At 37.3% G+C, this 20399-nt stretch overlaps 3 protein-coding genes across 3 annotated transcripts; 1 reads left to right on the forward strand and 2 right to left on the reverse strand.

The window, feature by feature from the left end:
* Positions 1-693: 693 nt before the first annotated feature.
* LOC133841043 (uncharacterized) lies at positions 694-1663 on the reverse strand. Its single transcript, XM_062273293.1, has 2 exons — positions 1433-1663; positions 694-1356 (listed from the first exon to the last, which is right to left on the reverse strand). Exons 1-2 carry the CDS (start codon positions 1661-1663, stop codon positions 1207-1209), a joined length of 381 nt encoding a protein of 126 aa, XP_062129277.1. The 3' UTR covers positions 694-1206.
* On the reverse strand, positions 1619-17438 carry LOC133841045 (uncharacterized). Its single transcript, XM_062273294.1, has 8 exons — positions 16639-17438; positions 9399-10672; positions 7653-7799; positions 7570-7571; positions 7192-7354; positions 6949-7125; positions 3737-4569; positions 1619-1725 (listed from the first exon to the last, which is right to left on the reverse strand). The coding sequence occupies exons 2-8, from the start codon at positions 9892-9894 to the stop codon at positions 1705-1707; spliced, it is 1839 nt and encodes a 612-aa protein (XP_062129278.1). The 5' UTR covers positions 9895-10672; positions 16639-17438; the 3' UTR covers positions 1619-1704.
* Positions 17439-17586: 148 nt separating this feature from the next.
* LOC133841042 (digestive cysteine proteinase 1) lies at positions 17587-19747 on the forward strand. Its single transcript, XM_062273292.1, is given in 4 exon segments — positions 17587-17750; positions 17987-18894; positions 18896-18977; positions 19038-19747. Coding segments are annotated over 4 exon segments (1650 nt in total). The 5' UTR covers positions 17587-17701; the 3' UTR covers positions 19649-19747.
* The last annotated feature ends 652 nt before the right edge of the window (positions 19748-20399 follow it).

Genomic DNA, 20399 nt, shown 5'->3' on the forward strand with positions numbered 1-20399 from the left:
AGATAAATTTTGTTTCTTTTTGTTTTTATCGAGTATTAGTCCTATTATATTATAAATACTATATATTAGGTATAATTATTTTCATCGCACTCGCTAGGTATACGTATACCATAGAATTATGAATGTATATGTATAAACTGTATATAAACCGATTTTATAAATTCATTTGCGTATATTTAATCAGTACTAAACTTTAGGGTTTGCACTCCTAAACTCGCATTAACAATTAACTATTATAATTCATTTATTACATACATACGTGTAAATATAATGCTTATTCCTAAATCGAGTGTATATACTCTCGGCATATGTGTTGTGAGTTGTGCGTGGTGTGTGGCTTTTGATTTGGATATGAATGAGTCTATACTATAGATGAGTTTTAAGGATCACAAGCATACGAGAATTTTGAAAGACCTTTCGAAAGTGTACAAAATTTGGCAAGAAAAAAGGTATTTGTATTGAATAAAGCAATAAAATAAACTATATAATTCATTTTATCTCAACTAAGCTTAACTCAAACAAATATTTATTTAAATTTTTATTAATTTTAATGCAATGAAATTTAAATTTCAACTTTGTAATGAATACATTCAATGATATAGAAATCACTTGAATAAAATTTGTATACTTCTTGTATGTATTAATCAGAAAACCATTAAATTAGCGAAGTATCCAAATTTGCAAAAGTTTTCTTTAGTAAAAATGTTATCTCTAGAAAATAAAATCAACTTTCTCGGTATATCAAATAATTATTAATTTCTTAGAGTTGCCATTTTTGAAATATAATCTGTGCTTGCTTTTATTATGATGACGGTTTAATGTTGTATAATTTCTACAAAACTGCGTGAAAATACGTATAAAATGTGTGGAGATGATTGATGCATTTATACTACAACTTCGAGCACGAATTTATTAAGAATGGCTTGACTGATAGGTTTTGGTTAGCTCTTGCCTTTGAGTAGGGAGAGACGCTTACTATGTTACACATAATCTAATTGGCTATAACTAAACACGTTTGACGTTTAATTCAATGAACTAACAATAAGCTTTAACTGAACTCCAATACTATATGTATATAACGCTAGACTTTCGATAGATTTCGTGCCCATACACTATACTATACTATATAAGTAATATACTATATGTTAGGTGTGTGTACTATGTATACAGGACTTGTGGATCGCTTCAACGAGATCGCGTTCAATTTTAGAGTGCCTCAGTCGATGAGCTACAAGGACCATTATAGCCATTAGTATTGGTTGCTGCCGTTGCTGTTGTTGTTGCTGCCGCTATTGCTGCTGCTGTTGCTTTGGGTTGGATAAGCTGCTTGTAAGTGGACTCAATTCTGGGTGGATACTAAAGCGTCAAATGTGTGTGTGTTTTAGAGCCACATGCTGACATCATCTTCATCAATTGCTGGCATTGGACTCACCTCCTGGTTCTCATCAAGTGACGGCAGCAGCTCGTCCAACGAATTGGGCGTTAACGGACTGGGCGTGGCCATGGTGACGCGACTAATGGCCCCATGTTGCAGCAACGCTTCGCCAATGATGATCTGCGGCTTGTTCTGTGTGAGATGCTGCTGCTGTTGCAGTCGCGCCAATCGCAGCTTCATCTCCTGCCGTATCTCCTTCTGTTGCACCTCCTTTTCGAACCGCATCATGCTGTAGCTGCGCACCGAGGAACTTGTGCTGTGCACAGACGCTAGACTTGGTCTTCGAGAACCTGCAAAGTGATCACAAAAAGAGAGAGAAAGAGAGAAATTGTATTAATTGAAATTAAAGAGGACAATTGGTATTACTTAAAGCTAAGCGAGGCAGAGGCAGAAGCAGACATAGACAGAGCAAGATAGTAATAGAGAGAAAGAGTGTCAGAGAAAGAGCGAGAGAGAAGGGGGGAGGAAGAGAGAAAGAGAGCGTGACGCGAAAGAATCGGTGAATCGTGAAAGGAGAGCTTAAGAATCAAACGCTAGGAGCAAAGCATTTTGTGTCAAACATTGTATGTTAAAATCAGTTTGAATGAAGCAAACAATCAGGCAATAAATTACGTATACGTAATAAGGAAAAGAGAGAGTTAAAGACAGAGATTGGAAAAGTCTTTAATGAAATTTGGAAATTAGACTCTAGAAAGTGTTAATAAATTTGTATTATACGTTAATTGCTTAACATTTTAAATTTGAAAAATATCCTTTTTTCTTGTTCTCTCATATAAAATTTTGACAAGTGAAATGTTAGAATGGAATACTAATAAATATATAGAATATTTCGAAGCATAATGTGGGTATGAAATGTTATCCAATATATTTAAAATATTATTTTGAATTTTGCTTACGTATTATAAAGTTTTATTTTATTATGCTTGGAATTCAAATGCAGAAATGAAATGCGAAAATAATTTGGTTTGTAGGTTAGGAATAAGCGAGATTTGAAAGAGATTTGTTGACTAAACTTAGTTTAATGGAAAGCATACAACTTCAAGCGCTAGCGAAGCGTTAAACTATGCTATACAATACTATAACGATATATGACATTAAGTAAATATTTTAAATGAAAGTAATTTGATTTATATATACACAAACAGCTTCATTCAAATAGAGAGAAAGAGACAGAGAAAGAGAGAGGTAGAGGATAAGAGAGAGCACATATTAAAGAAAGTCAGCGAGTCAAAAGGATTTGTGGAGGGATTTGTTATCGTCTATCGATAGCTGGGGAATCGATTGGAGTGTGCATGGAAAGGAAACATGCAGTTATAAATTTTAAATGTGTGTAAGTGTGTGGAGTGTTTGTGTTGGTGTGGATGTGTATGCTATATATATTTAGTTAATTAAATTATGGTGTTGTTAAATTTCTAGAAACAGGAACATAATCACCGCCATATTGCTTCAATATCACCTTGTCAAGATTACAGTACTTCATTATCGTTATTTAAACGGTCGAGAGAGAGATTAATAATCCGTTATTTATCAGATATAATATATATTATCACTTAACACTTGGCTCTGTTGGTGTTTGTGTGTGTCTGTGTGAGTATATTATTGTCATTTCAAATCATTTAACACCATTTGTCTATCACTTTCCCTAACGCTTTTCTTAAACTCTATTTTGTCTGTGTGTGTGTGAGTAGCTGTGTAGTGTGTGTGTTCAGTATTTATGTAGTTTTTTCATCAACCAAAAAAAGAAATATAATGAACAAAAAATTAAACGAATTTGAAACAGAGATTTGGAAGCACACTGAACATCAATCAATTCAAACATAAAAATTTATTGTTACAAGTTCAAGAGTTAAAGTTTTCGACAGTTCGATCAAATTTACGCTAATAATTAAATGCAAATGCGATGAATTTGAAATGAGCCAATGTACACAACAAAGTGAGCCAATGAACCGAACAAATACATAGCTTCAAGTTTATTTATGCTGTGGATCTTTCATCTTGATATATATAACGCTAACATGCTTAGCTCAAAGTCCAGAACATAAATATCTTTGGCTGTATCAAGACAATAACTTGGTTGACAGTGTAACGATGTTATCGAATGAGAAGAGGTTGAGAAACACACAAGTCAAACGGAATTTGTTCAATCGAAACACACACAGCAAAATTGAACTAGGGCCACACACACACACACGCACAGACGCACACACGTACAGAGACAGACACACAAAGATCAGGATTACATAGTGGTGGGGCAATGTGATGGATGATTGATGATGCTTGATGTGTGTGGAGTTGATTTACCGCAAATCTGGGCGTTTCACTCGCCGGCGTGGGCAGGGCGCCAATATGCAAATGATGCAGGTCAGCATCACAGTTGTAAGGACCACCACCAAGACCAAGACCACCACTGCCACTGCCATCGCCACCGCCACCGCCACCGCTAATGCCACCGCCAAAGCCACCGACACCGACACCGCCTATGCTATTGATATTGCACCCATCATTATCATCAACATTATGCTCATCATAATCATCATCATCATTGTCATGTTCATGGTCAATGCCATTCATGCCCAAGAGGGTCCTAAATCTATCCTGATTCTTTGATTTCGCCGGCGACAGCTCGAAACTGAGCAGATGCCGTTGATGATTCAATTGCTTCTGCAGTTGACGGTTCATCGACAGCGTGCTCTCGCAACTGCGACAGCCGCTGCCGCTGCCACCGCCACCGCCAACGCCGCCAGAGCCGTTGTTATCGTCTAGAGTATCGCGCGAATGCTGGCTGCATCCGGCGCCCGATGTTTGACGCGATGAGGCGCGTGAATTTTGCTTTGACACCGCCGTTATGTGACACGATATGAGCAATATGGCGGCCGATCTAGCCGCACCTGTACGCGATGTCGACACAAGTATGCCCTTCGAACCGCCGCCGCCGCCGCCGCCGCCACCGCCACCGCAACCACCTGCATTACCGCCACCTGCGCCGCCTCCACTATGATGACCGCCGCCAGCGCCAGCGTTGCCCGGCAGACCGCCAGACGAGGCGCGCCGATTGCCAAAGGAGCCTATCGAACCCGTCGACCGAATGCTGGAACGCGACGACGGACGTGCCGAGTGCACTGTCAACGGAATGCCTGCAAACAAAATGGCATCAATTAATCGATATCGATAACAGCAATTTTCATTATTTTTAATACAAATATACTAAACAATAAAATAACATTGCAATGCAAACTATAAATATAACAAAAAAGTAACCTATTGTTCAATTACAGTTTCTATTTAATTAAATATATTTTTCAGTTTTTGAATGTCCATAAACAACTAATACGTTTTTCAACTAACTAACGTTTGACAAAGGTTGATTTTCCTGATAAAAGTAAACCAGTCAATAATAACATTCTAAGAAAGTAACATGTAGGAAAGTTACAGTCAATTGTATTCGCAAAACAGCGTGGTATTATTCTTAAAATATACTAAATTAATATTCCACAAAAATACTAAATATATATACATAAGACTTATTTTTGGTATATTTATATCTATATTTAAAATATACCATATAGTGCGAAATATACCAGATTGTCAGCCACAGCAACTAAGACCCATAGTAAGAAGACTTGTTGCCCATATAAAAGTATTTCTTAAATAACTTCTACAGTTTTTATCTGCTCGTATTTCTCAGGAATCTTAAATACTATTCTTACTATTGTATGTACCACAAATCCTGGCTCTAGCTTTAAAATTACGCTAGTTATTCTTTTTGTTAATTTGCGTAGTAAAAATTTAAAAACAAACTTGATCTGTCGAAAAAAAATTATAGCTCTATCGCTTATATATATATTATATATTATATATATTATGGTCTCACAGACCTAGGTGTTCATACGGACAGACGGACATAACTAGATCGTCTCGGCTGTTGAGGCTAATCAAGAATATACATACATAGTACGAGGGTTGCTATTTAAGTTTCTGGCCTAGGTCACTTCTAGCCATATTAGGACGAATTGGCTATTTCCCAAAAAGTTTGGACTTTTATCAATAAAAGCTCCATACAACTTGTTCATGTACGAGCACGTTTGATATCGATAAACGATTAATCAAAAACTTACCTCGGCAGAAAAATCGAATTAACTCGTGAACACTTTTGAGCAAAAATTTTTACAACTTTCGACTTTTACGACACGAGTGCACCGATGAACTTAAATCTTTATAAGGCGATGAAGTGCCATCCTATAGCCCTGTGAAATACTGGTTTAATGGATTCTATCGTGGCCGATGCTCGGTGGAAGACGAAGGTTGTGAAGGTCGTCAAAAACAGACGTTGGGCCAGAAAACATTGATGCCGTGCGTGAACTGATAATGCTAGATCGTCATGTGACATATCGTGAGATACAGGCATCCTTTGACATTTCTTCCACCAGAATACATTCGATATTGCATAAACACCTGGTCGTAAAAAAGGATTGTTCTCGTTGGATCCCGCACAATTTGACAATTGCTCAAAAAAAGGCTTGTGTGGATTGGTTCAAAGAAATTTTGGAAAAATACATTCCCTGTGCTTCAAAAGACATTTATAAGATAGTCACAGGTGACGAATCATGGATCTATGGTTATGAGCCCAAAACAATACAGCAATCGACCGTATGGGTCTTTGAAGACGAGCCAAATCCAACGAACCTTGTTCGTGGAGGAAGCACTATTCAGCAAATGGTCGCCTGTTTCTTCGGTAAAACTGGTCATGTGGCGACTGATTCCCTTGAGCAATGTAGGACGGTCAATTCTGAGTGGTACACCATAATTTGTAGAAATTCGAAAAACGAACAAGAAAAGATGGATCATTCCGCACCATGACAACGCGAGCTCTCACACACCAGCTCAAACCCGCGCCTTTTTGCGGTCAAAATGTGGAATTCATCCGCCATACAGCCCTGACTTGGCACCCAATGACTTCTTTTATACCCGCACATCATCGAAAAGGCGTGGTCATCGATTTTCGATGTCAGAAGATGCTGTTAAAGCGTTCAAAACCATGTTTTGGAGGTGCCTCAATCAGAGTGGAAAAAGTGCTTCGACAATTGATTTGAGGGCATTCAAAAGTATATAAATCTTGCTGGAGAATACTGTGACAAACAATAAATCCATTTTTTATAAATATTCGCATTTTCATTATTAGGCCAGAAATATAAATAGCAACCCTCGTATATACTTTATGAGGTCGAAGATGCCTCCTTCTACCCTTATACTCTACGGTTAGCGAGTATAAATATAATGCAATACTTTGCTTGTTTGTATCGAATTTTGTACATTACTTTTAACAAAATGTAAATTAAAATGCAGGATTGTTTTTCTACATGTTGAAAATAAAAAAAATTAATTTTACATAAAATGTATCTTTATGTTTTTAAAATAATTTAATCAATCTGTAAGAATTAAGAAATTCAAATTGAAAAACAAAAATTTCAAATGTACCAACAAAAAAGTATCAAAGCTGTCGAGATGTTTTATACCTGTATCACTGGAGTAGAGAATGGGTGGCGGAATGTTGGCATCGCCGAAATTGCGATGCCGCGGATACTTCGTTTTGCTGAACAGATGCAACACCATGCAAATGAGACCCGCCAGCACCGCAATGCCCGTTGAGACGCCCAGCAAAGTGGGCAAATCCGAGCTCAACTCGCTGAGATCTGCAAGAAAATTAATGGACAATGTTAGAATAAAGAGCAGAGTTAATTACACTTAATGCTGCTCACCCGGTGTGCAGAAGATGCGTCTCGTTGGCTTCGTATAGCTGACCGAGTGGTAGCCACTGGCACATTGGCAAATCGCATTGTGCCGCACCTGAACACAGAGAGAGTTCTCATCGTTGTAGAGACATGTCTCATCGTAGAAACACTGATCGCCCAGTTTTTTTAGCTGTAGTTGAAACCAATAAAGAAATTCACAAATAAATAAGGTATTGTATAGTAGTATTTTATTATTATTATTTTATTTATTTTATTTATTTTGTGTAGTTTCTTCAAGTCGTATAACACACTAGGAAATAAATAATGAATTTAAAAGCTCGGAATTTTATTTATTTGCTAGAGGTGTATTTAAAAACATAGCTTAAGGGATGTCTTCTATAAAACTGCTGAGGAAACTAAGATTAAAGAGTTTTCTTACAAATACATTAAAATATACATAAATGTAATATATATTGGTAATATCTTACGTTTGGCGCAACCTTTCACAGGTCCCAGCTGCACGGGATAATTGCGCTCACAGCTGCAGGTTTGTGACTCCTTTTCACATGTGACGTGCAACAATTTTGCATCACATTTCAGCTCGTTGCATGGCGCTCCAATGTATTTACCTTTCGCTGTAATTAAATGACAAAATCAGAATTGTATTTCTATTGTGCCCTCAATTAAATACAATTGTGTGAAGCGACCTTTTGCCGCAATTTTAATTATATTTATGTATTCGTTTTTGTCTAAAAAAGGTTAACTGCAATATATTAGATTTCCTTGACCTTTCGAGCTGTTTGCCTTTTCAAATTGTTGGCTGATTTTGCGGTCAGTTGCCATACCCAAAAAATTTAATACCCCAAAAGATCATAATTCTCATAAATTGCACAACAGCTGCCGAGACTCTTTCGACTTTCGTCCTTTGTGTTCTTTTTAGAGGATTTTCGGACTGCATCTCAGCAATGTTGCCATGTTGCCACGTTGCCATGACACCAAGTTGCCATGTTGTTGCTCTGCTACATTATTTGCCAGATTCCAGTTGCCAGTTTGGCGCACTGAGCCGCAATGATTCATGGGCTTATTCAATTTATTTTGGTCAAACTGCGGAGCTTTCAGGTGCTCTCTTTGAAAGGTCAACATAACAGTTCATAAATGTGTGCGGAACCCACAAGCTTAGTTATTAAATGGCATTGCGCTTGTGTGCCTTGCAAAAGGCTTTAGATGTGATTATCCCAAAATGTATTACGTTTTATAAAATCACATTAACCAAATTATATTTTTAGCAATATAAGTTGATTTTAATTTCAACTAAGTTGTCTATAGTAAATATTTAATTCAAATTCAATGTATCTAAATACAAATTACATTACAACATTATATTAGGTAATTTTTAATGAAGACTAACAAGACAAATATCTCTAATACTTTGTGAACAGGAAATTTATATAGTTTTCTATTAAAAATTTGTTTAGATTTATTTGATTATTTATTCTTTTGGCATCATTAAAGTGTCTTATACAAAATTAATATTACTATAGACGATATTTTTTGACAATGAGATGATAAAAGATGATGTTTATTTGTTTTCTAGAGATTTTCTAGTCTATAACTCGAATAGATATCTCTACTTTTAAGACTCTATAGCAGAATACTGTAAATATTTCATATGAAATTTTCGAGTTACTAACCCAATTTAATTTTTATTAACACACACGTTTTACTATTCTTTTAATTTTTGTTATTTTGTAATATAGATTTCATTGTTATTTATTTTATATTCTGATACAAAAACATTGTTTCTATAAAAGATAATTTTAAAATGTATATTTCTCTACTATAGATTATCTGATATTTCTTTACTTTTGAGACTTAAACATTAAAGAAATTTGCATAGGAAATTCTATAACTTCTAATGCAATTCTATGTATATTAGTAAACAATCTTCAATAACAATCTTTAGTATCCTTTTCTATTAAATGCATTTCGTTGTTATTTATTTATTCCTTCTGTTTATAAAATAAACTTTCATAAATTATGTGTATATGTATTTCTGTTAGAGATATTCTAGTATTTCTATAAAATAGAAAACTCTACTCCAGAACCGAAGATTACAAAAATGTTTAACTTCAAATGAAATTTCATATTTTTAATTTTTATAGTAGCAAAAATTTTTAGTATCCTTTCAGTCTTCTTCTCATATAATATATCACACTCTATCGCTGTTTACTTACCTGACTTATTATTAATCAAGGCCTCAATATCGTCTATATCATCCGGATAACTGGCATCGTATTCATCTTCAGGCACGTGGGCGACATCACGTTTCTCAATTTGTGCGTTTTGTTGCTGTTGCTGTAGCTGTTGTGATTGGCTTAAGGCTAAAGGTGTTGTTAGATTGGATATGGCGGGCGTGCTGGCTGTGGTTGCAACACCGGCTGCAGCTGAGGCATGCAGCATTAGATAGCCATAGATGAGCACAGCCAGCGTCAGATAGTGTCCATTGCCTTGGCACATTTGCAGCCATCCCCAAAAAGCCATGCGAGTTCTATTACTACTACTATTGTTGTTGTTGCTCTCAAGAAGATGCTGCTGCTGTTGTTGTAGTGGTTGTTGTTGTTGCAGTTTTTGCAGTTGCAGTTGCTTGTAAGGCGTGGGCGAGTCAATGGCCAGCTGCAGCGCCGTCAGCTGCAAACGCTGCAGTAGACGGTGTAACGTTAACTTCGCCATTTTGTCATCTTGTGGCAGCTGCCTCAACACGTTAGCAACTTTATGACAACTTTTGCCATTTGCACTGCTTGCAATGATATGTACTTCTTCTTCTTCTTCTTCTGCTGCCACTTCCTCTACCACTTCCTCTTCCTCTTTGTCTTCCACTTCCACTTCGTGCTCTTCCTTTTCCACTTCTTCTTCTTCTTCAATGTCTATGTGTGATTTTCTATGTTCAGTTTGCTTTGCTCTTTGCTATGTTGTTGTTGTTTGTTTGCTTGCTTTCTTTTGGGTTTGTTTTCGCTTTTTCCGCTTCGTCTGCTTGGCAAATGGCCACAAACTAGCGCATATTACGTATACGTAATACGTATATTACGTATACGTCATGCAGTCCGCACGCAATGCCGTTGCTTTTGCTGTTGCAGTACAAGTTTAGCCTCGCTGCTCTTGTTCTTGTTGTTGCTGTTGATGTTGCTGTTGCTATTGTTGTTGTTGTTGCTGCTGCTGCTGCTGTTGCCTTTGAGTGGCAAACTTGGCCGCTGCCTGCGCTGCATGATAATTTTATGTAATTTGCTCTCACGGCAAAATTGTTTGTGATGCGGTCATCATCATTACGGCTTTTTGCATGGGCTTACGAATTTTGTGGCATGCCACCCGCTCAGTGTTTTAGCCCACAAAAATCCGCGCCAATGCGATGCGTTTGCCGCTGTGTTGCATGCGCCGTTCGTCTTGTTATTTGTGTTTTAATTTGATGCAAGTTGAAGATTTATTACACGAAACTTTCTTCTCTTGTTTCCAACTGCAAATTAGAACAGAAAAAAAGGTCAGCTTTATCAATGTGCCAAATACATAAAAATAGCTTGACCTGAAAGGTAAATAAAAGCATCAAAATCTTAAAACATGCCACGTCTTGATTCTTTAAGTGAAAATTATAGATGAAGAATAGAGTTTTTCCTACATAATACTTTAAGCAAATATAGACAGACAGTCACATACAAAATAATAAAATGAAATATATATTTTGAAATATTTTAAATTAATATTAAACATTATACTTTTTATTGCAATATAACTCTTAGCAAATGAATCATATCCTCTCTGCATAACTACATAAATAATATAGCTGTCGTTTTATCCGTACCCTAATAAATCACAAGTGACATTAAATTTCTATAATTATTTCCATTACGTCAGGCCTTTCTCACATCTTTGTCACCAGTCGTTCATTATCAATAAATTACGAATTTTATTAATTTAATTTTGATAGAAAAATATAGAATTTGTATATACGCTACATATAAGACAAAAATTTTCTAAACGTAATGAAACTTGTTTGATTTCAACAAAGAAAGTCTGAACAATATTTTCTTGCCAAAGATATAATAATAATAATAAAGAATAAATAATCAAGAATCAATTTATTAGATCACAAACTCAGACGACGAAACGAATATTGTAGTTTATAATTATACATATATATTCTATATGATTCTTACTAGTTTAGCGATAAGGAAGAAAAGATTTTAAAATCGTAAAATTCTATATTTGATCGCTTCTTAGTTATCAAGTTATTCTTATTTTCTTAATTTATTATATGATATTTATAAACTAAATTCTGAATTTCAACTTCGTTTCTGTTTAAATGGTTTTTCCTCAATGAACCAATGTTAATAAGTAATTGAATTCCAGTATTAATAGAGTGCAATGCCTCAAATTAACTGCAGCTCATTATTGTACAATCGATATGAAAGCATTTAAAATGATTTGCAGTTTAATTGCAGTCGAACATTCAGCCTTCAACGATGTGCTTCAAACAGAGTGAAAATTCTTTAATTCGGAGTACAATAATATTTAGTGAGATTATAGATTCAAGTGTATTAAAATGATAATCATCGATCACAATCGTTAGTATGAGGTTGGCCACGAATCCTACAAGAAGGGCAATAATGAATTCACAGTCTTGTTGCAAGAGAAATTCACAAATTTAATGATGGGCAGTCGAAATATGACAGCTCACCAAAGCGACTATAACTATTCCCCAAGTGAAGCTGCCAGAGAGTGTGGATTGGTGCATTGAAGGCGCCGTCAGCCACTGACGGTCAGTGCCGTGAAAAGTCAAAAACATTGCTGCTGCTGCTGTTAAGCTTTTGCTGCAGTTGTCACATTGGAGAGTCAATATGATTAAAAGTCAAAAAAGATAGTTTAGTTCACGGAGCAAAATCTGCTCGAATGTTGCACTATAAGAATCTGGGCTGCAAGAGTGGCAGTCTCCATCAAACTTTGCGTTACGTTAAAAAGAATCATGACATGACGTGACACATGCGGATAAATGTCGCTTTAAAACGAAATCACATTGGAGTGGTCATCAAAAGAGACGTGCAAGTCAAGTTAGGTGACGAGGCAGCTCTTCAGGCGACGGTGGCCTTAAAAAGTTAAATTTCTGTAACCATGGATGCCACACATCTACAGTCACTTATCACTTATGTGTCCACACTAAAGTCTGCAGTGGCAAACCTCGTGTTTATCATTCGATTCTTATGCTGCTGAAGAATTCCTGGGACAATTGGGCAAAAAGCCGCATTCTTTCGCATGGCGCCAAGAAGCAACAACTTGCGTAGGATTGCTTCATAAGCAGTATATCCATAGCTTTAATGATACTAATATGGGCAAGACTTAACTAAACGATTAATAACTCAAAGTTCAAGAACAACAAGCAAATTCAAATCTTCTTGAAGATTCATTTATCATGCACATGCATAAGGTTTACCCGCATATTATTCACGAGTAACCGCTTGATTTTTAATCATTTCTGTAATTGTAATATAGTATGACCCGTTTTTTTTCATTTCTTTTATCATGGTTAGTCATGAAATCGATGCTCTTAAAAGTAGCAATAGTTTCTTTTTTTTTTGCGTAAATTCACATTTAATGGAGAGGCTCCACTGAGTAACGTATACTCTTGAATGGAACTTTATATAACAATTACTATTACTTTATTTTATTACTATTATGCAGAGAAAGTAACAATAAGGCAATCAAGGCCATAAACAAATAATTACTTGTAAAAAATAAATAAGAGTGCCATCGATCAGCTATCCATATTCAATAAAAAAAAAGCAGCGCGGTATTATTTCTAAAGTATGTATATCAAAAATATAATTTGGTATATTGTTATACTATTACTTTAATATACTCTATACATAGATGATCAACCACAGCAATATTTCTATTCGATGTTTTCGATTTGTGGGGGCGGAAGTGAGTGGAGCATATATTTATAACAAACAGAACTCCGTAGAACAATAAGAAATGATGTCTAAATAAAGTTATTACAGTCGCCGAGATCAAGGTAGTCATGCGAACAGGCGAGCATGGGTAAATCATCTCAGCTGTTGGCGCTGATCAAAAATATATATACTACAAAAAGACGAATTAGACGCCTTCTGCCTGTTATATAGTATATTTCCAGCTGACACAATGATATAATACCCTTATACCCTTTGGGTAGCGGGAATAAAATGTGACGCAAGATAAGTAATCAGAGCGGTGACAGCTTTGTTATGGTCATTGAGGAATTTACGAGATTTAGATACTAAGCCTTACGTAATTAATAAAGTATGTAGATTGAAAAGAAGAACAATAGAAACAGAGGAGACGGTATTAAAAGATAAAACTAAATGCGAAATGAATAAATGCTCAGAACACTCACATAAATGCGAGTACTATCAAGAGAAAATCTAACAGAAGTGAAAAAGAAAATCGCAAAAAAATAGAAAATAGCACAATGAACTGACAGAAACAGAAACTGAAGCCAAATGAATGAATAAAATGTCGGAGATAATACAAGTAATAAATTAAGTTGAGCACATTATGCAAATGATGTGCAAAATAATAAAATTTAATTGGATGCCCAGATAAACTAATGAAACAATAATGAAATGCATAAACGTTCTTATCACATTTAGCAGTTGGATTCCATATACTGGTATCCCATATCCATAAATAGCAACTAGGAGGCGACAACAACAACTGCTGGTAATTATAATGCTGCACAGTAGAAGCAACAACGTGAGCCAACAATTGTTTAATAGCAATAACAACAACAACAATAATAACAACAACAACATCGGTTGCCACAATAGTTCCATTGTTTTCCATTCAAAGCCAACATCCTGACATTGCCAATGCCAACTAGAAATCCACTGCGCTGCGGCAAACATAAAAGCCACTTCGTACCCAAGTGTTTGTATGACATGTAGTGTTGCACAAACCACCCAACCACCCACTCAGCAGCCGCCAGTTACAGCAGCTCGCTTTCTCTCTCTCTCTCTCTTTCCCTCTGCGGACCACAGCAACCATCCCAAGCTGAGCGCACAGACACCCAGACAATTGCATAGACACTTCCACCAACTGCCACCCGGCGTTGAATCAGCTTAGCATGGCAAAAGTGTGGCAACAATCTGAATCATCGTTTTAGTTGCCTCTTCATCCTGCCTCTGCCGTCTGCCGCCTGCCTTTGCCTCTGGCTCTCGACAACAGCTGCGGCTCTGTCAATTTTAATATCTCTTGCTGATGCCTTAAGAGGAAAATGTGATAATGTGCTTGTTCTAAACAATGCATAAATGGCATAAAAATAGCCTGCTCTCGGATATGTGAAGAGCCCTACGTGTGTGCTTTGCAGCACACTGTTTTCTATAGATAACGAAAATCATACTCTCGAAAGCTATTCATTAAGTATCATCCTACGTATCTATTTCTGTGAATATCCTAATTGCTTTACGCTTTTATTTGCACTGACTCAGAATAGCAAATACAAAATGCAAACAGACAAGAGAGTCAAATAATCGCATTGACAATATTAAACCATGTTCTGTATCATATACGAGAATCAATAAAATAGCTAGAGGTTAGTAAATATTTAAACTGATAGTCAGGTATCAAGCCTTTGAAATATTTGCCTAACTTTGAAATTTGTACAAAAACATCCAACTTTTTAAATCAAATTCTTGTTCAAATACTTGATTAAATAGGAATGAATATAAGCATAGCAAAGTTGTAAAAATGCAATACAAAATGTTAGAAATATTTTAAAGTTAGAATAAATGTCAAACTTTTTTTTCGGTCATAATAAAATAATTTTTACTCTGAAACACATTCCATAACTAAAATTTTTATTGCTCTGCCTAAACTTCTAATATAAATATTTCTGTTTAACTATTCAACTAAAACCGAAAAGAAGGAACTTGCAAAAACTTGTATTTAAATCACAAATAAAGCCTTATAATTAATGTTAATGTGAAGCTCTTAGCAAATAAAAATCGTTGATGAAAGCACACTCATTGGTCATTTAATTAAAGCAGTGAATAAACTGTTTACATAATTGCACCCACAATACATTGCAGAAAGTAAGAGGACAATTATTATAAGTGCAAGAGATATTTTAACGCCTCGACAAGCCATTAAATAGTAGTAGTAGTAGTACTAGTAGCAGTGCATAACCCGTGACGCTCTTTGAGTGGAAATTCTAATGGCGTAGGGAAAAGCGGAAAAAGGAAATTCAATGCAGCACGCACAACAATAAACAGCTTGGGCAAAAGCAAAGCAGGTGAACAGGCAAAAACAAGGTGAGATGAAGGGCCGACTTTTGCTTTACTGCTTTACTGCTTGACTGCTGTCCAGCAACGCTTCCACGTTTAAGATAGTCCGATGGGAAGAAGCAGAGTGGGCGAAACAACAGAGAACGAGAACGACAACGAGAATGAGAGTGAGAGCAAGCTTAAAATTTTTTGGTAACGGAAGCAGCAAACGCAACGAACTCGATTCGTATTTGGCGACGCTCGTCTCGTGAGAGTGCGCGTCGTGCCCATGAGAGCAGCGACTGCTAATACATATATACATATATACGTATGTATGTAGTATATACGAATTTGTGAAGCATGCATTTCTGTGACAGTGTTTGTGTGTGTTTTTGGGCACTGATAAAAGTAAATTTACATGTGATGCCGACGCTGCTGTTTCTGCTGCTGCTACTTCTACTGCTGCACACACCTCCCATCCCCGCCGCCTGCTACTTACTTTAGCAGACGCAGAGCAGCGACTTCGGTCACGGATTTGACTTGTTATGTGTACATGTTTGTACGTACGTATGTATGCGTTGTATTTGTCGTTTAAAATGTAGGTTACACACAGCGAAATGTCTACTTACACACAGACACACATACACACATTAGTCTTGCATACATTTTGCGCTGTTTTTACTGTGAGTGCACTTCACAAAACATGTCTTTCAGTGGAGTTACAAAGTGCTCTCCAAGGAAGCAGTCTATCTATCTTTAGACTAGATATTTTTGTCAAACGACAGCATGTAGCTCGAGGGCACTAATCTTTTCAATTTACGAAGGACTATTGCATAATTAAGTTAATTAATTTGCCTTTACGTCTTTTCTCGCTGATACTGAATACTGAAATTTCCATAAATATCCAAGCTAATCAAAACTACACATTATTTAATAAATCACAGGATACTCATGCGCTTTTCTAGGCACATCAATTCAGTGTCATCCATCAATCAGTTATTGATAACTTCAATCAATTTGAAAACGTAACAATAGCTTCTTGCTACGCCAACATCGCCATAGAGAAGAGGTCAGTTTATGTATAAATGTATGTAAAATATGTATTCGCTAGCTATACATATGTAAATTGCCTATAGAACAAGGCAACAACAACAACAACAACAGTAAGGACTACTAGGCACGCGCTTACCATAGAAAACTCGGATTTAATTTTCGTTCAAATTTCCGGTCTGCCACTTGGCATAATGATAAGATGCGCAACACTCACGAAACATACAAATCGCGTAAGTATGCGAAAGTGCGCGTTTGCGTTTTAATCGCAGATTAAATTCATTTTTCTATTCCACTACATTACGGGACACTCCACAGACATACACACACACACACACACCCACTCACGGTAGGATTTTACAGTTGAGCGCAAAAACAAAATGCAATTAAATCGTAATGCAATTTTATTTCTTTTTTATATATATGTCGCGCACTTGTACGGTCACAATAGTCGTACTTTAATCCACAATGCACATCCACGTCTTGCTGCACGTCGTGCAATCGCACTAAATCATTTATAGCACACTTTTTGGGGCTACAATACATACATTTTGCGCGCGCCTGTATGTGTGTTTCTGTGTACTTTATGTATAGTTGTGCATTTTTCATTCGTGTTGTGTTGTTGGTTGTTCGCTCGGTACACTGACACTGCACGTTTGGTCACGACGACCCTGTGATAACGACGCTGTTGCTCGCTTGGTGGTTGCTTGGCGTCTGTTCAGCTCCTAGCGCAGACAGCGGCCCAAAGGCTCGCTTCTGCTCAAAGTGGCCAGCAATGAGAGTGCGCTATCCAACAGCGACCAGAGAGCAACATAACATAGCTATGTTTACAATTCACTTTCCGTATGTTCTTTTTATATTGTATACGTAATTTAAAAATTTGTCGTAGATGCCGTTACTTTCTCAATCCTTTCACAAATTCTCCCGCCATTTGCACAGCTAACATTTGAAAACTAAAGCAATTTGGTCACACGGCCAGTCAGTTAACAGAGCTGTTAATAAGATCATGTTGAACACTGACAGCTGTTAGCAACACAGCTGTCGCGCTCTCTCTTTCTCTCTTCAGCTCTGTGCGTTTCGTGCGAGCTTTCGTCGTTTGATTTGCACTGGAAGCAGTCCAATTAGTATTTGCCCTTCTACACGAACGCATTCAAATAAAAAACTAAAGTGCAATTGCAAAATAATTTATATCGCATAACAAAATGCAATTGTGGTTAAACTTGGCGCTGCTGGCCGGCCTAATGCTAGCGGGTGAGTAGTACTTTAGAAATATTATATGAACAATTATTGCTCTAAACAAAGAAAATAATTGTCTCTTCTATTTGTGTGCGTGTCTAAGCGGCATTTTAGCTGTATGCATGGGTGTACATGTGTGTATATAGAAAGTGTTGCGTGAGTTGAATATTGCAATGGCTGCCGGTTACCGCTTCGACATTTTGCTAAACTTGCCGCGTTTTTTTTTCATTTTATTTATTTTTCTCTACAAGTCTCTGGCACCAAGCCGCCTCGCTGGGATCCCAACTATATTGTGAAGGGCACACTGTACATTCCCTATGCCGAAATAGCGGAACCCTTCTTTGCCTGGTACGATAAGAACACAAAACGTTCCCGTATTGATTACTATGGCGGCATGGTGAAAACATATCAATTGGCCGGTGAAGGACAATATGGCACCTCGCTGAAACTGGCACCGGTTACCACACAGGATGCCCTCAACAAGCTGAGCTGTCTACAGGTTAATGGCACCGCCAATCAGACTGTGGAAATCCAAAGTGTTTTACCCGATGCCAAGCCATTCCAACTGATTGGTACTGAAACGTTCCTGGGCTTTACATGCGACAAGTTTAGGCTGGAAGAAACAATTGGTCAGAAGAAGAACGTCTATACATTGTGGGTGCGCTACAAGAAGTCACCACATTATCCAGCAAGCCGTATGCCGATTCCTGTGCGCTATGAGATGCGTGGCTATAATTCGTTGTTGGGCTCCCATTATGATCATTATTATCTGGATTATGATAGCTATGAGCATGACGATATTCCCAATGAAGTGTTTGAGATTGATGAGAATTTGACTTGCACTGGTTTCCCGGGGCCGGGTACTGGACACTTTGCCACCTTCAATCCCATGCAGGAGTTTATCTCAGGCAGCGATGAGCATGTGGATACGGCATTCCATCACTTTAAGCGCAAGCATGGTGTCGAATATCAGGACGACAAGGAGCACGAGCATCGCAAGAACATTTTCCGTCAAAACTTGCGTTACATTCACTCAAAGAATCGTGCCAAAATGAGCTATACGCTGGCTGTCAATCATCTGGCCGATAAGAGCGATGAGGAGTTGAAGGCACGTCGCGGCTACAAATCTTCGGGTGGCTACAATTCCGGCAAACCTTTCCCCCTACGATGTGGATAAGCTCAAGGATGACATTCCCTCGCAATACGATTGGCGTCTTTATGGTGCCGTCACCCCCGTGAAAGGTACGTTCTCTGGTATTCATTTTGGGCTGCTGCTTCTATTTTACCTTTTATATTTTGCAGATCAATCGGTGTGCGGTTCTTGCTGGTCCTTTGGCACCATTGGACATATCGAGGGCGCTTTCTTCCTCAAGAATGGTGGCAATCTGGTGCGTCTCTCGCAGCAGGCGTTGATTGACTGCTCCTGGGGTTATGGCAACAATGGCTGCGATGGCGGTGAGGATTTCCGTGTCTACCAATGGATGATGCAAGTTGGCGGCGTTCCCACCGAGGAGGAATATGGTCCCTATCTCGGACAGGATGGCTATTGTCATGTCAAGAATGCCACACTTGTTGCACCCATCACCGGGTTTGTCAATGTCACTTCGAATGATCCCGATGCCTTCAAGTTGGCGCTGCTTAAGCATGGTCCACTCTCCGTAGCCATTGATGCCTCACCCAGGACCTTCAGTTTCTACTCGCATGGTGTGTACTATGAACCGGATTGCAAAAACGATGTCGATGGCCTCGATCATGCTGTACTGGCTGTGGGTTATGGCAACATTAATGGCGAGGATTATTGGCTGGTGAAGAACTCTTGGTCCACCTACTGGGGCAACGATGGCTACATTCTAATGTCGGCTCGAAAGAACAACTGTGGTGTCATGACCATGCCAACCTATGTGGAAATGTAAAAGCATATTCGTACGATATTAACAAATATGATTTCAATTGCCCCAAGGGCTTTAAATAAGCAATAAAAAACAACATGTTTATACTCTTTTTTTTATATACATACTATAGTTTAATTCTTTTGACTCTTATCGCATTCGTCATTCTATCTATGTGACCCCAACTATTGCCAACAGCAGTGATAAGCTTAGGCGACAATGACCAGTCGTGCGCTGCACTTTGCTCGCTGCTGCATTCTCTATCTTGAAATTCTTCATCGTAGGGCAATATCACGTACCGCTTGTAGTTGCAACAGCTATTCCAATGATTGCAACTTGAGATCAACCAGTTAATATCGAATTTTGTACAATTAACTTGACTTATTTAATTGGTATTGCAGATTCTACTCAGAACTAATTTTTAGTAAAGAACACATTTTCTACAAAAAAAGCCTTTAAAATCTAATAATACTTTATCTTTTCCTATTCAAATAGTTGAATAGAGAATTTCTGCATACGTTTATTTAATTTATATATTTTAATTTAATTGTTTATATTATTCTTAATCAACTTGAGACAAATGTTTCGCAGTTCTTAGGGGAAATTAAATTAACATTAAATTCAATTTTAGATTTTTTTAATGCATCATTAACCGATTTGAACCAAGGTTTATCTGTACAGATCTTCAGAAGAAATTGCAAAATAATTATAATGTACCATTTGAATAGTTCTTCCAAATCTTTGCGTGTGAAACTCACACTGTGAATCAAACTTT

Source organism: Drosophila sulfurigaster, chromosome 3, assembly GCF_023558435.1.
Source record: "Drosophila sulfurigaster albostrigata strain 15112-1811.04 chromosome 3, ASM2355843v2, whole genome shotgun sequence".
NCBI classification, from domain to species: Eukaryota; Metazoa; Arthropoda; class Insecta; order Diptera; family Drosophilidae; genus Drosophila; species Drosophila sulfurigaster.